The sequence below is a fragment of the Chelonoidis abingdonii genome, chromosome 6, assembly GCF_003597395.2.
Source record: "Chelonoidis abingdonii isolate Lonesome George chromosome 6, CheloAbing_2.0, whole genome shotgun sequence".
Taxonomy (NCBI): domain Eukaryota; kingdom Metazoa; phylum Chordata; order Testudines; family Testudinidae; genus Chelonoidis; species Chelonoidis abingdonii.
The window spans coordinates 83,586,941-83,601,212 of NC_133774.1; the positions used below are offsets into that span (position 1 = coordinate 83,586,941).

Below are 14,272 nucleotides of genomic sequence, written 5' to 3' on the forward strand. Positions count from 1 at the left end.
GTATATGCAAGTGTTGTGCCCATTCATTGATGATTTAGACTCAGCTTTGGCTTAATCAGGAGTTGAAAAAAAACCACCTGAATTATACTGAAAAAAGCAGCTGGAGGGCTATAATAACCTGTCTTGAATACCTGTGCTGAACTTCCCTCTCCATCTATTCCCCGGTGTAAACGAAAATTTGGAATTTGTGAATCTTTCTTAAGAGAATTGATGGAAAAACAGAAGCCAAAGGTTTTTTTTGTTTGATTTTGTAGTTGTTTGTTTTTAAAATGTGTTAATGTATTTCATCAAAAGATGTCTGCTTGTTAAAGCAATTTTTTATATAGACTGAATGAAGTGGACTGTGTTTTAAGAGTTTGGCAGAATGTCACCAACAAATAAAAGACGTCTGTTCCATTTCTCTAGGCCGGGTCCTGAAGGAGATTGTCATGGACCCAGAATACAATACAAAATATGTGAGAATCCTTCTTGTTCTGCTGGAATGCCTACGTTCAGGGACTGGCAATGTCAGGCCTTCGCTGTCAGACCTTCATATCAGAAGCATGTATTCCAGTGGCAGGCTGTTATAGATGAAGGTAAGAGTAAACTATAACCCATTTAACTTTTGATGTACTTCTAAGTATTAGATCCAATATTATAATGTCCATTTAGAAAGCAGTGTAAAAAAAGAAAATTATAATTCATCAGGCTCAAGCTTTAAAATAAGATCCACATTGTTTCATTGTAGCAATGCATGCAATGTTCTTTATTACCTTAAAGTGTGCACTCACCAAGGAAAGAGTGATACCAAATGTTTATGATATCTGTAAGCTAAAGTTAGCACAAAATATTAATGGTCTAGAAAAGAAAATATTCTACCCAAGTCCAGGCTAGGAATGTGGACGATAGCTGCTATTATAGTGAATTGTCTTTAAATTTAGTCATATTGTATTTTCCTCAAAGAAAGTAACTTGATGAATTGAGTTACAAAAGCCATTTTTAAAATAATCAACTGTTGATAAAGATAACATATGACTTACTGATGCAATAATTAATGTGTATTAAAACTCAATCTGAGGTGTGAGATCATTTGGAAATGCTTTATTGCAATTTATAATGCAACACTAAAAGAAAATGTCAGAATCATTCATATTAACAGCAATCATCTATGTCAGAAAGAATTATGTACCTACATCTTAAAATAACATTTTTGAATTGCTAAGTGCCAAAGTTCTGAGGTCACTCACAAATTCATTCTGATGAATTGTTTGCTCAAAGGCGACTGTCAAAGCTTTCCAAGAGCAAAGCATCTCATTCAGTGAGCTTTTTGTGGTCCTTTAACAGTTAAGTAAGGTTAAACTCAAAATTTACCTGCATGGGCCTTTAAACCTCACAACAAAAATAATCAGTTTGTCACACTGCTTAACTGAAGATGCAGTCTAATGGTTAGGCCCAGGCCCAAGGCTTCGAGTTAAGACTGAGATGCTCCTCACTCGTTCCAGCTTCACCCTGAATTTCCGCTTAGAAGAAGTAGGCAATCCTTCTTATGTATCCTGGTGGTTTCTGATTTGCTACAGCCTCCTTCCAGCAACATCTCCAGCAAAGGCTGAGAAATCCTGGTACACCCACTCCCAGTGACATTTGTGACATTGGGCTTTCCAAAGTCAAAGTTGAAGGCTATAAACTAATTTTCATTATGTTTATACATTGATTTACATTCAAGGAAAGAATGTTACTGCCTGGTATATTTTTTAAAATCCCCGTTATAGAAACAAATATTTCCTTGTGCTGTTTCTAAAACATAAGATGGAGACTGGTTTATGTTTTGTATCAAGGGTTCCCTTTACAGCTGGGGTCACAAATCCTGTCACTCTGCAGCTGCAGTTGTGCCAATTGGGGAGCAGGGGATGTGAATGCCCTCCCCAAGGTTTTTGCAATTGCCCAAAATTCTATAGGCTGCAGAGCTTGGGGTAAAGCCTGACAAATTCTAATCAGTGGTCCTGCACTAAATCAGTACAGCTGCTGCTGGAGCAATCTGGAGCATCACTCAAGCTGTCTGGTTTCAATGCCACTGAAATTTAACCTAGCAGCCCCTCTGTGCATACAAAGGAGCAGTCTGGGGAAACCTCAGTGAGTGGCATTGGAGACCTAGCACACGGGATCTCAATGCCTCTCAAATTTGGCCTGGATTCCCTTCCATCCAGACAGTGGGGCAGATGGGTCAAATGGTGTTGTAGTTTGGCACATGAGGAGTCTCTCCTGTACATCAGAGTGCAGGGAAGAACATGAGTCCTGGCAACAGCAGGTGAGTAAATGAGAGGGAAGACTCTCTGCTGAAGGAGACCCGGAGCCCTAGGGAGAATGAGCATGGAACAGATTGAGGTCCCTGCCAGGAGGAGGGACCAAAATTCCATCCTCCCCACAAAGAAATATCTAAATTGGTGCCATTGTTCAACAAGGTGCTCAGAAATACCAGTTTTAATTAGACACTGCACCTTCAAATATAATTTGTTTCCTTACATTACCTGTGTTTCTCACTATGTGAGCAACAGATTCTTTTTGAAAGAATTGTACATAATTTCTTTGATTCCCATTGAAAATAACATTTGTATATGAGCCACTAGTTGGCAGAGGTATAGAGTAGGTGTGATTGATTCCCTCCAGAATTCATTAAAGAAAGAGTAAATGAGATCACATTTTTAGATAAAAACAGTTTAATTGAATACATGTTGTGTGTGTGTTTGCAAATACATAGACAAATATGATTTAACAGAGGGCATGCAAGTTCTTTGACAGCTTCCCAACTGGGGAATATACAGTTTGTGAACTATGATTTCTTCTAATTGGACTTTCTATAGTATGGAAGGATCTTTTTCCATATATTCAGTGCTACACCTTTGTCCAATGTCCAAGTTTTTTCTTTCTTGAAGGTGGGTGTGGTACCCTACCTACACTGTATAATACAATATTTACATTGTATATGTGCATATATATATATGGTGGCCTGGTGCCTTGCCTCAAGATCAATGAAGCTCCTTTATTTAAGAAGAACAGAAATAAGAGAAAAATAAATGAGAAATTGTAAAAATAATAAAAATGGGAATAAAGGCAAGTTGTAATTTGGAACCATAGGGTCTTGTTTTAATTTAAAATTCAAGTCACAATTCTTCAGTCAGAAAATGAAGAGGGTGTGCAGGTATCAAAAAGACAAGTGGCACTGTATAGAAAAAGGAATGAATACAGAAATATGCATAAAAAAGTGGTGTCCCATAGTTCATTTACTGTGTGTCACTCACAGGGGTCCCCTTTCATTTACACTAAGGGTCATGTTTGTAATGTGTTGATTCACTCAACACTTGTATTTGACATACAAATAAAATGTGATGCCTGTATTGAGCATTATATATTAATCAAAAGCTTGAAAGAGGTACTTTAAGTTGAAATATCCAATATAGCTTTTGCATCATAAACATTATTAAGTGTAATTTAAAGATTGAAAGAACACGTGGAGAATGAAGTCACACTACATAGAACATGGGTTTAAGGAGCAGGCTGTAACTTTACTGAACTAAATTAACACTAGTTGTACTGTACCCAAAACCTTGCCAAGCAAAACTGTGGTCTAGTGTAGATATTCCTGGCTTTACAACAAGAGGTCAAACACCCTTGGCCTAGCCCACTAAGTCACTGAATCGATGTAGTCAGCTGTTGAGATCCCTGTGTCACTCTCCCCTCTCATGCAATGAGGGTAGAGATGAGGGATACATACTAGATGAGGATCCTTGCTAGATCTCAAGAGACCTCATCATCCTTGACAAAACCCAAACTTGCTGGACACCTCATAGACCCTGCACTCAGGTTTAGGAGCTAGCCAACTGATAGCTGCCATAACCCTGCACTGGGCCCTACTGAAAGCTGCAACAATTCAGAAAGTCCTATGCACCCAAGTGGGCCTCCTGAGTTCTATGAAGAAGTGGAAAAACCCTCAGAGCAGTGGTTAATTCTGTCTTGAGGGAAAGGGCTTTTCTGCACCTCTGCTGCCTCTGTGGTTTTGATCAGGCTATTTCCATGGTATACCAGGACACTCAGTTCTGCCACACTCATGTTCATTAGTTCATGGGGATGCATGGCAGGTGATAGCAGGACTGTCTTTGCTGGCTCTCAAACCCAACGAGGGGCCTTGTTTACTGGGAGGAGGTGGGCAGGCCAGCAACCAATCCTGGGTAGCCATCTCCTCTAAACTAGCCATTTGGACACTCAGGGATTGACTCAAATGCTCTGCTCTATCGTCAACTCAACCTCACTCTCTCCCTTCCCCTCCAAGCTGAACGTAGCCACATAGATTAGGGGAGGAGAGGGACTTTCCCCTCACCCAGGCAGCAAAAGGGCGTCTGCCAATCCAGTCAAACCACCCAACCACTGAGACTGGAAGGCAGTTTAAACTTTAGATGTCAGTATTGTACACATTTCAGTAAGTGGAAAGTTGTTATTTGATAATCTAAATGTAATTCAGGGAGTGGGTACTGGATCTGTAAAGTCCTATATGCCTTGCATCATGACAGCTCAAGAGACCACTGTCTTTATCTGTTCCATCACAGCAGTTGAAGTTCACTGGGGTTAGATATGTTGGTAACTCTAAATTTGAATGTCTGGAGGATGTCTGTAAGGAAGGATATTCCAGTGACTAGGGCATTTTCCATCGCTGCCGCAACTTTCCTGTGTGACCTTGCCAAAGCACTTAGTCTCGCTCTGCCTCAGTTCACCATCTGTAAAATGGGGATAATAGCCCTACCTCACAGAATGTAATGAGAATAAATACATTAAAGATTGTGAGGCACTCAGATACTACAGTAATGAGCACCATGTAAGTACATAAGATAGCTATTACTCAGTGGAGCCCCTTTGGTTCTGGAATTCACTGTCTCAGTGGGTCAGCCAGAGCCAGATTCTCTTGACCTTTGGGGCTTAGTGAAAGGTCTATCTCTTTGGTTTTTGTCTGAGGATAATAATTGCCTAGTTTAATAGTGAGTGTCGTCCTTCAAATATTGATAATGGTCAACAAGTTATGCTTACTATTTTTAATATTGTTCAACATACAGCCATTCTGCGATAGTATATTTATCAATAAAAAGTAATAAGTGATTGCATAGTCCTTTCTAGATTTTACATATGAATCTAAATTCTACCAATGTAATAATTATTGCTGACAAAATCCTGGTTCCGTTGCACAGCTCCCTCTTTGGTAATTCTGTGCTGGGAAGGGGAAGGATGGCTTCTTCCCTCAGTTTGCTTAGTGGAAACAGAGATTCTATCTACCATGAAGCCTCAGGGCTCCAGTAGTCTAAAGCTACTGCTTCCCATTGCATGGAAGGTATCTAGCCTATGATCCAAGTAGTCCTGAATTCAACCTTCCCATTCCTTCTTCACTGTCAATCTGGTGCAGAGCTGTGCTTCATGATACACAACTGGTTTGGACTTCTTCAGTTTGAAAAATTAACAAATAATAAAGGGCCTCATTCTGTCACCTTCCTGCTGAACAGTACCTCATTTATGGAGTAGTCCTCACTGGACTAGATACTACAGAAGTAAGATTCGTGAACTGAGAAGGGAGTTAGGCAAGTTGAGTATGTGAACGTTACAGCTATCTTTCTTAAATTAGTATTGTATAAATCAGGGGTTGGCAACCTTTCAGATTGCTGTGCCGAGTCTTTATTTATTCACTCTAATTTAAGGTTTCGCATGCCATTAATACATTTTAACGTTTTTAGAAGGTCTCTTTCTATAAGTCTATAATATATAACCAAACTATTGTTGTATGTAAAGTAAATAAGGTTTTTAAAATGTTAAAGAAGCTTCATTTAAAATTAAATTAAAATGCAGAACCCCCTGGACTGGTAGCCAGGACCCGGGCAGTGTGAGTGCCACTGAAAATCAGCTTGCGTGCCACATTTGGCATGCATGCCATAGGTTGCCTACCCTGGTATAAATTATAGGTGGGTTTTGAAGTAGGTAATTCAGAATAGCATTCTGAAGGGAGAATAAATTTTATTTTAAAATTAGAAAAGGGCAGATAGGACTTTGAATATTAAGCCAGTTTTTGAGGTTTTGTGTGGTAGCAGTTGTGCAGAATTACATTGGACTGCAAAATAGGGATAATGGAAATGAGGGAGGGAGAGCTAAACCAGCCTCTTTATTTTGTTGCAGCCAAGTATGTCTCATTGTATGCTTCCCATCAACCTTAACCACATTTTGTTGTGTTCTTTTATTTTATCTGTTTTTGTTTTACTTTTCTAAAGAAATTATACGAAGGTACTACTTTAAGCAAATAATTATGTCTTGGTAAGACATTCATTTCAAAAGTGCTGATACATGTTCTCCAGGAGAAAGTCAGTATTCTATGACTTGGCTAAAACAAAATTTAAAAGGGTGAAAAGTTTAGCTCAAGTACACTTTCTAATTTGACAGAGATGTGAACCCTTGATATTTGATAAAACCATTCACTAAGCCAAAGGCCTCTGAGATTCTATCTAGAAGTCAGTATGGTACAGAGGCGGACAGTACATGTGACTAAGTGAAATTAATTTTAAAGCCAGAATTGTAATTATATTGATCAAAAAATCTACAAACAGTTTGAGAGTAAAATCAACAGGCTAATTGTAAACAAAGATATTATGAACATGTGGTTCATTTTTTTGTTCCATGTTACCAATGCCAGGGCTGTTAAACCTTTAATCTTTGATTGCTTTGGCAATGATAGTGCAAACTGTTATGTTTGTGAAAAGCAGCCTTTTGGTAAGATCATTTTTCAGGCTTTTTAGAATTAAAAAAATCAATTTACATAATTATTCATGCAGTATTTTCATAAAGTAGATGTAAAAGCAGTAAGGAAACCCCCCTGTTTATTCTAACAGTAGGGAAGCATTTTCAGTTCTTTGTAAATGTGTGTATGGTTCTTTTGGAAATGTACTTTCTTAAAAATAAATGCTTTTTTTTTTTTTATCTGCATAGTTAGAAAATCCGGAATGTGTTAAGTTCTTTTTTTAACCAGTATTTATGATCTGTCAGAAGTATAGCGAAATAAAAGTGTAGATTCTTCTTCAAGTGATGGTCCCTATTGGATGGTCCCTATTGGATTGGTATTCCAAATGCGGATACTCATGCACACCATGTGCTGAAGCCAGACGTTTTCAGCACTCATAGTTGCTACAAGAATGATAGTCCATTTGTACATAGTTATTTCCGTTTCTTTCTTTAGTAGTTCTGTAAATAATGTAAATAGTTAGTGTAGCTAATCAACCTTTATGAGGACCACCCCAACCTTGTTGGGGGACTATGTCCCATGTTCCGAGGTTTAAAAACTATGCCTTGTGCCCTCACTCATTCTCAGTGAGAAATGAACACATTTGTCTCTGTTGTCTGGGAGAGGCATACCTCGCAACGTGCTGTGACATCTGCAAGTCCTTTCCATTGTGGACCTGTGACAGCCATGTCTTGTGACTCCCCAAGTTCCTCATGGAAGAAGTGTTCTGTCCTCATACAGAGTCCAGTCCTGGACTGTTAGTAAAGACTGTGCACTGCCCTTCACCAGCAGTGAGCGTTCCACCCTCTAGCCTCTGCCCAGATCCACCAGCACTGCCGACACGTGACAAGGTGATGAAGGAGAACCACGAGCTCTCTTGCACACTGCTGAAACACACTGCATTCCCACCCTGAGCCAGGCCCAGTTGAGTGAGAGGTTGTGTGAGGATTCTGCCATGCCACTCCCTAAGGCAGAGGGCAGGGCCAAGTGCAAGAAAGAGACACTATCACCGTTGGTCTCCATGCCAATTGAGTGGTAGGACAGCCCGCCAACATGTGCCCCTCAGCCCCAGCAGGAGTCCCTGGGCTCTTCTCTGCGCAACCCCTCTTGGTTCAGCAGCCAGCGGGATGTACCCTGGATACTGGGACGGGTGGAACCGCTGATCCCTGCAGTACACTTAGACCTTCTGTACTCACCCTTGCCACTTCTCTTCACTCTTCAGCCTCTTACACTGGCAGATGCACCAATCCTCCTCAGCCAGGACCGCCTCCACTGGTTGCGGCACTGCCTGCACCGACATCTCCGGCACTTCCAGAGGTCTCTTTGGGCTCAGAGGGCTTCTCAGTGGAAGAGACATCCTTCTCCCTAGTTTCCCAGCATAGTTCAGATTACCAAGCACATCTGCCACACCAGACAGTTTGCTCTCTGATCCCATCGGAGTGGTATCTGTGCCTTTGCGGCCCACAGTACTCCCAGGACCCAGCCTCATGGAAGGAATAGCCCACATGGGACCCTTATCACCAGGTGTACCCACTGTTGATGGTCTCGCACCATTCCACTGGGTCCCTCCACCGGAGCCACCCGGCTCAGACCCAGAAAAAGACCTAGAGCACAGCCCGGTACTGCAAGTGTCCCTGGTCCCGATGGTGGCCTCCTCTTCTCTGGACAAGGCCCTGATCTCCTCCACCCTCTCACCTACTGATGACCACCACCAATACCAGGAGTTGCTGTACAGGTGGCCCTCAACTTATGTATCCCCCTGGAGGAGGTCCAGGGCTAACCTCACCAGCTGCTGGACATCCTCCAGCCTCGGAGCCCAACACACATTGCTCTGCCCATCAAAAAGGCCATCTTGCAACCTGCACGGGCAGTATGGCAAGCGCTGGCCTCCTGCGTCCTAAGCCCCAAGAGGAGGGAGTATAGATACTTTGTGCCAGCTAAGGGGCATCACTTTATTTTTTCCTATGCCCCCTACCATGTTGGTAGCGCGTGCAGTCACAGAACAGACACACCAACACACTACCTCCACCCATTGAGATAAGGCAGCGAAGTGACTAGACCTCCTGGGTTGCAGTTCTGTATATCTATCTACTAGGTTCTGCTGGCAAAGTATGATTTTAATAATTATGCAAAGCTGGCAGAGTTCTTGGAGGACATCCCACAGGACTAATGACAGCAGTTCCAGGTCCTCCTGGAGGAAGGCTCCTAAGAGCCAAGGTCAGCCTTCAGGCTGTGGTGGATGTAGTGAACATGTCCTCCTGCTCCCTGGCCATGGGCATTGTAATACGACAGGAAGTGTGGTTGCAATCCTCAGTTTTTTCCCAGGGAGATCCAATCCACCATCCAGGACCTCTCCTTTGATGAGGAAGCTATTCTCTGCCAAAATGGACGAAGCTCTGCACTCCGTGAAGGACTCAAGAGCAACTCTCCAGTCCTCTGCACCCATACCCAATGTACCAGCCCACCTACACCCGGTACCAGGAGCTGGCCTGACGGTGCTCTAGATCCAAGTACCAGCACTCATCTGCCATGGCCACCTCCTCCACCATGCCACAGCACCAATCAAAGGCCCTATTTTGATGCATTGGTCGAGATCTGTGAACCCGCCACATCGCTATCTATGGCCCACAACGGATAGTTGGGTAGTGGAGATCATACAACATGGCAACTCGATAGAGTTCCTCACCTTTCCCTCCCACTGGGACCCCCCTAGTATGCCTCCAGGGAGTCTCGCCCATGACACCCTCCTCCAACACAAGGTAGATGCCCTCCTCATGAAGGGTGTGATTTAACCCATGCCCACCCCCTTCCTTGGCCAGGGCTTTTACTCCCTGTACTTTCTCATTCTGAAGAAGGGCAGGGTTCTCCACCCTATCCTTGATCTCCACCTACTCCACACTTCCATCAGAAAGATTAAGTTACATATAATGATGCTTGCATCCATCATTCCCTTCCTCCTCCAGCATGTGTGGTTTGCAGACTTCAACATGAAAGATGCATAAACATACATAAGAACATAAGAACGGCCGTACTGGGTCAGACCAAAAGTCCATCTAGCCCAGTATCTGTCTACCGACAGTGGCCAATGCCAGGTGCCCCAGAGGGAGTGAACCTAACAGGCAATGATCAAGTGATCTCTCTCCTGCCATCCATCTCCATCCTCTGACAAACAGAGGCTAGGGACACCATCCTTTACCCATCCTGGCTAATAGCCATTTATGGACTTAACCACCATGAATTTATCTCAGTTCTCTTTTAAGCCCTGTTATAGTCGTAGCCTTCACAACCTCCTCAGGTAAGAGTTCACAAGTTGACTGTGCACTGCGTGAAGAGACTTCCTTTTATTGCTTAAACCTGCTGCCTATTAATTTTATTTGGTGACCCCTAATTTTTGTTTATGGGATAAGTAAATAACTTTTCCTTATCCACTTTCTCACATCACTATGATTTTTATATACCTCTATCATATCCTCCTTTAGTCTCCTCTTTTCCAAGCTGAGATCCTAGCCTCTTTAATCTTTCCTCATATGGGCACCTCTCCAACCCTAATCATTTTAGTTGCCCTTTCTGAACCTTTCTAGTGCCAGTATATTTTTTTTGAGGTGAGGAGCCACATCTGTATACAGTATTCGAGCATGTGGGCGTGACATGGATTTATATAAGGGCAATAATATATTCTCAGTCTTATTTTCTATCCCCTTTTTAATGATTCCTAACATCCTATTTGCTTTTTTGACAGCCTCTGCACACTGCATGGACATCTTCAGACAATTGTCCACTTTGAATCCAAGATCTTTTTCCTGACTCATTGTAGCTATATCGACATCCATCTGGCCCACCACAAATTCTTCAGCGTAGGGGACAATCACTGTCAATTCAAGTTTCTTCCCTTCGGCATCGCGATGGCCCCCAGGATCTTTAGCAAGGTCTTTGCGGTTGTAGCAGCCCACCTTCTCCGACTGGGCACTTTGTATTCCCTTACTTGGACAACTGGCTCCTGGTGGCACTATCCCTTGCCGAGATGGCAGCAGCTGTCACCATGCTCCACTTGCTCCTTGCCTTTCTAGGCATTTGTGTCAATGATGAGAAATCCATGCTTCTCCCAATGCAAACAATCCATTTCATCGAAGCGTGCCTGGAGTCTGTAGCAGAGCGAGCCTTCCTCCCAGCAGATCGCGTAGCCACCCTCACAGCTCTCATGACAACCCTGCACTGCAACGTGTGCACAACAGTATGCCGTTGTCTGTGCCTCCTTGACCACATGGAGGCCTGCACCCATGTGACACCACATGCTCGCCTCCACGTGCACTGTCTACAGCTGTGGCTCCTCTCAGTCTGCAGGCCCCATGTCGCTCACTCGGACTCCCCCTTGACCGTCCCACGTTGGGTCTGCACATTCCTCACCTAGTGGACCAATCCTGCCAACGTGCTCAGAGGCACCCCGTTCACTACTCTCATCCTTACAGCCACGCTTACCACAGATACCTCCCTGGCAGGGTCAGGCACACACTTAGATGGCCATGCCATGCAAGGGACATGGACTCTCCGAAAAGCACACATGCACATCAACATTCTGGAGCTGCACATGGTCCACCTGGTTTGTCACATGATCCCGCCTCTGATCCACAATCAACATGTCTAGATCCTCTCGGACAACACCACCACAGTGGCATACATAAACAAACAAGACTGCATCAGGTCCTGGCCGCTCTGCATGAAGGCTCTGGAACTAGTGTTTCTGTGACAACATCATGCCCTGGAACTCACTGACAGATGCACTAGGCAGACCTGATACCTCAACCACGAGTGGGAACTCCACAACCCCACTCTCTACTCCATCTGTCGTGCCTCATTGGAAACTCAAGCAAACCACAAATGCCCCTCTATTGCTCCAGAGGGACCAGGGGTCGAGACTCCAAAGGTGACAAACTCTGGTACTCCTTTCCCCCAGTTCTCCTCCATTCCCAGGTTCCTGCGTAAGATCCTCTGAGACCAAGCCACAGTCATCCTGGTAGCCAGGTGCTGGCCCAGACAGTTCTGGTTTCCTGATCTACTAAGACTGTCCGCCTGCTCATCAATCAGCCTCCTCACCCATGACAACAGAAGAGTTCGACACCCCAGCACAGGCCCGCTTGAGTTGACAGTCTGGTTTTTGGATGGGGCTCACATGTAGACAATGCCTGTTTGTCACCTGTCCGCTGTGTATTTATGAAAAGCAGATGGGACTCCATCTGGGCATGTTATGCCATGAAGTGGAAGCACTTCACCTCCTGGGTGCAATGCCACCACCTTCCCCTGTAGGCCATCTCCATGCCCAATGACCTATGCTATCTCCTGGAGCTTAAGAACTTGGGCCTCGCACTTAGCTCGATCTGTGTCCACCTCGTGGCACTTAGTGTCTTCCTCCATTCACTGGATAGACAGTCGGTGTTTACCCACCCTACCACGATCTGGTTTCTGAAGGGCCTGATGAACTGTTTCCCACCGGTCCTTACCCTCACCCCACCCTTAATCTAGTTCTGTCTGCCCGCACCAAGCCTCCCTTTAAACCACTGGCCATATGCTCCCTCACACACCTATCTATGAAAGTCTTCTTGTGACAATCACTTCCACCCAGAATGTCAGTGAATTGGCGGCCATGATGGCTGACCCCCAGTATACAATTTTCCATAAGGACAAAGTCTCCCTGTGCCTCCACCCTAAATTCCTCCCAAAACTTGCTTCTGATTTCCATCTCAACCAGTCCATCCATCTCCTGGTCTTCCATCCTATGCTGCACACCACTCCCATGGACAGGACACTGCACTCCCTGGACCTGCATAGGGCACTGACCTTCTACTTGGACAGGACTCATGCATTTTGCACCTCCCCACACCTCTTCATGGCCACTGCAAAATGGTCAAAAGGGCAAGCCCTTTCCTCACAGCGCATATCCAAATGGATCCCTAAGTCCATTACTGAATGTTCTGTGTGCTCTCCCAGCAAAATCGTGGCCCATTCTACAAGGGCACACGCAACCACTGCTGTCTCCCTGGCAGACGTCCCCTGGCATGAGATCTGTCATGCGGCAACCTGGTGCTCCATCCACACCTTCATAGCACACTACACCATCAACCAGGGGGCAGACACAACCATGGGACATGCCGTCCTGCAGTCAGCCTTACCTACCATGTCCTCACACCCACCTCTAAGCTGATCACTGTTTCATACTCACCCGAGTTTGGAATACATTTAGGGACCATCGCTTGAAGAAGAAGAAGAGTTACTTGTAACTGGAGGTTTTTTGAGATGTGTAGTCTCTATTTGTATTCCAGTACTCGCCCACCATCCCCTCTGCTGTGGACTCTCTATTCAGTGATAAGAGGGAGATTGAGGGCGCATCATCCCACACAATCTCTTATAACCTCTTCTGGAGCATGTTACAAAGTAAGGTGCCCGGGCAGACAACAGACACTGCTGCTGAAAACTTTCTGATCCAGCGCATGGCGTGCATGCGCACTCACGTTTGGAATACAAATAGGGACCACACATCTTGAAGAACCTCAAGACACAAGTAAGTAATCTCCTCTTACAATCAAAATATTAGACAGCTAAAATGCGCATATTCTTCTAATTCTAGCAGTCAACATAATGTATATTATGTAGACTGAAGATTTTAATACAGTTGTTTTCTAACAAGAAGAGGAGCCGTAGAAGAAAGATTCAGTATCTTTTTTTCATTTGCCTTAAATAAAATGAAATAAGCTTTTGTTATAATTAATGTCGATTAATATAATTAAGAAAGCTGGGCACCACCACTAAAAACTTCGGTTTGGAAGAATTTTACTTTTATTAAATCCGTTTTACTAACTTGGCATTTTTTTTCATCAATTTCTATTACAGAAAAGCCTTGTGCATTGTATTGTTCCCCTGTTGGAAAGGATCAACCTATTCTTCTAACAGAAAAGGTGATGGATGGGACTTCTTGTGGTCAGCATGGATTAGATATCTGCGCAAATGGTAGATGCCAGGTATAAATCAATCCTTTAGACTCAACTTTTGTCATACTGTACGTACATGTTAATTCTTTTATAATATTGCATAAGAAATGTCCAGAGCTGGGTCACTGTCTTTCTCTTATGTCTATATAAAAATGTAACATTTTAAATTCATTTCACTTATTACAATACATTATGTGGAGCAGCACCTGAAGGACTAGCTGGGGTCGGGGGGAAAGACAGCACAAAAAATGTATACATTCAGATGAGCAGATCTTAACAACATTTAGTGGGAGTGAGGCAGTGGATGATTGATTTCATTTTCTTGAAGAGGGGTTTATCTTTCAGAAGCATGGAAAACACTGATGTAGAGTGTGTGTGTATATTTAGTTCAGCCTGATTTCCAGAAATATAGAATTACAGGTCAAGGTAAATGACAACCCAGGGGCCTGAATCATGTATAATAGAAGCTTAATACTAATTCTGTGCATGTTACTAAAAGTTTATGCCATAAATT

The 14,272-nt window shown here is 43.6% G+C and overlaps 1 protein-coding gene across 1 annotated transcript in view; it reads left to right on the forward strand.

Annotated features, from left to right (window-relative positions):
• Nucleotides 1–14,272, forward strand: part of ADAMTS19 (ADAM metallopeptidase with thrombospondin type 1 motif 19) — a 249,934-nt gene that overhangs the window by 171,570 nt on the left and 64,092 nt on the right. The window contains exons 13-14 of the mRNA XM_032795450.2: nucleotides 406–575; nucleotides 13,661–13,788. Coding sequence (XP_032651341.1) covers nucleotides 406–575; nucleotides 13,661–13,788 — 298 coding nt within the window. The remainder of the gene's footprint in view (nucleotides 1–405; nucleotides 576–13,660; nucleotides 13,789–14,272) is intronic.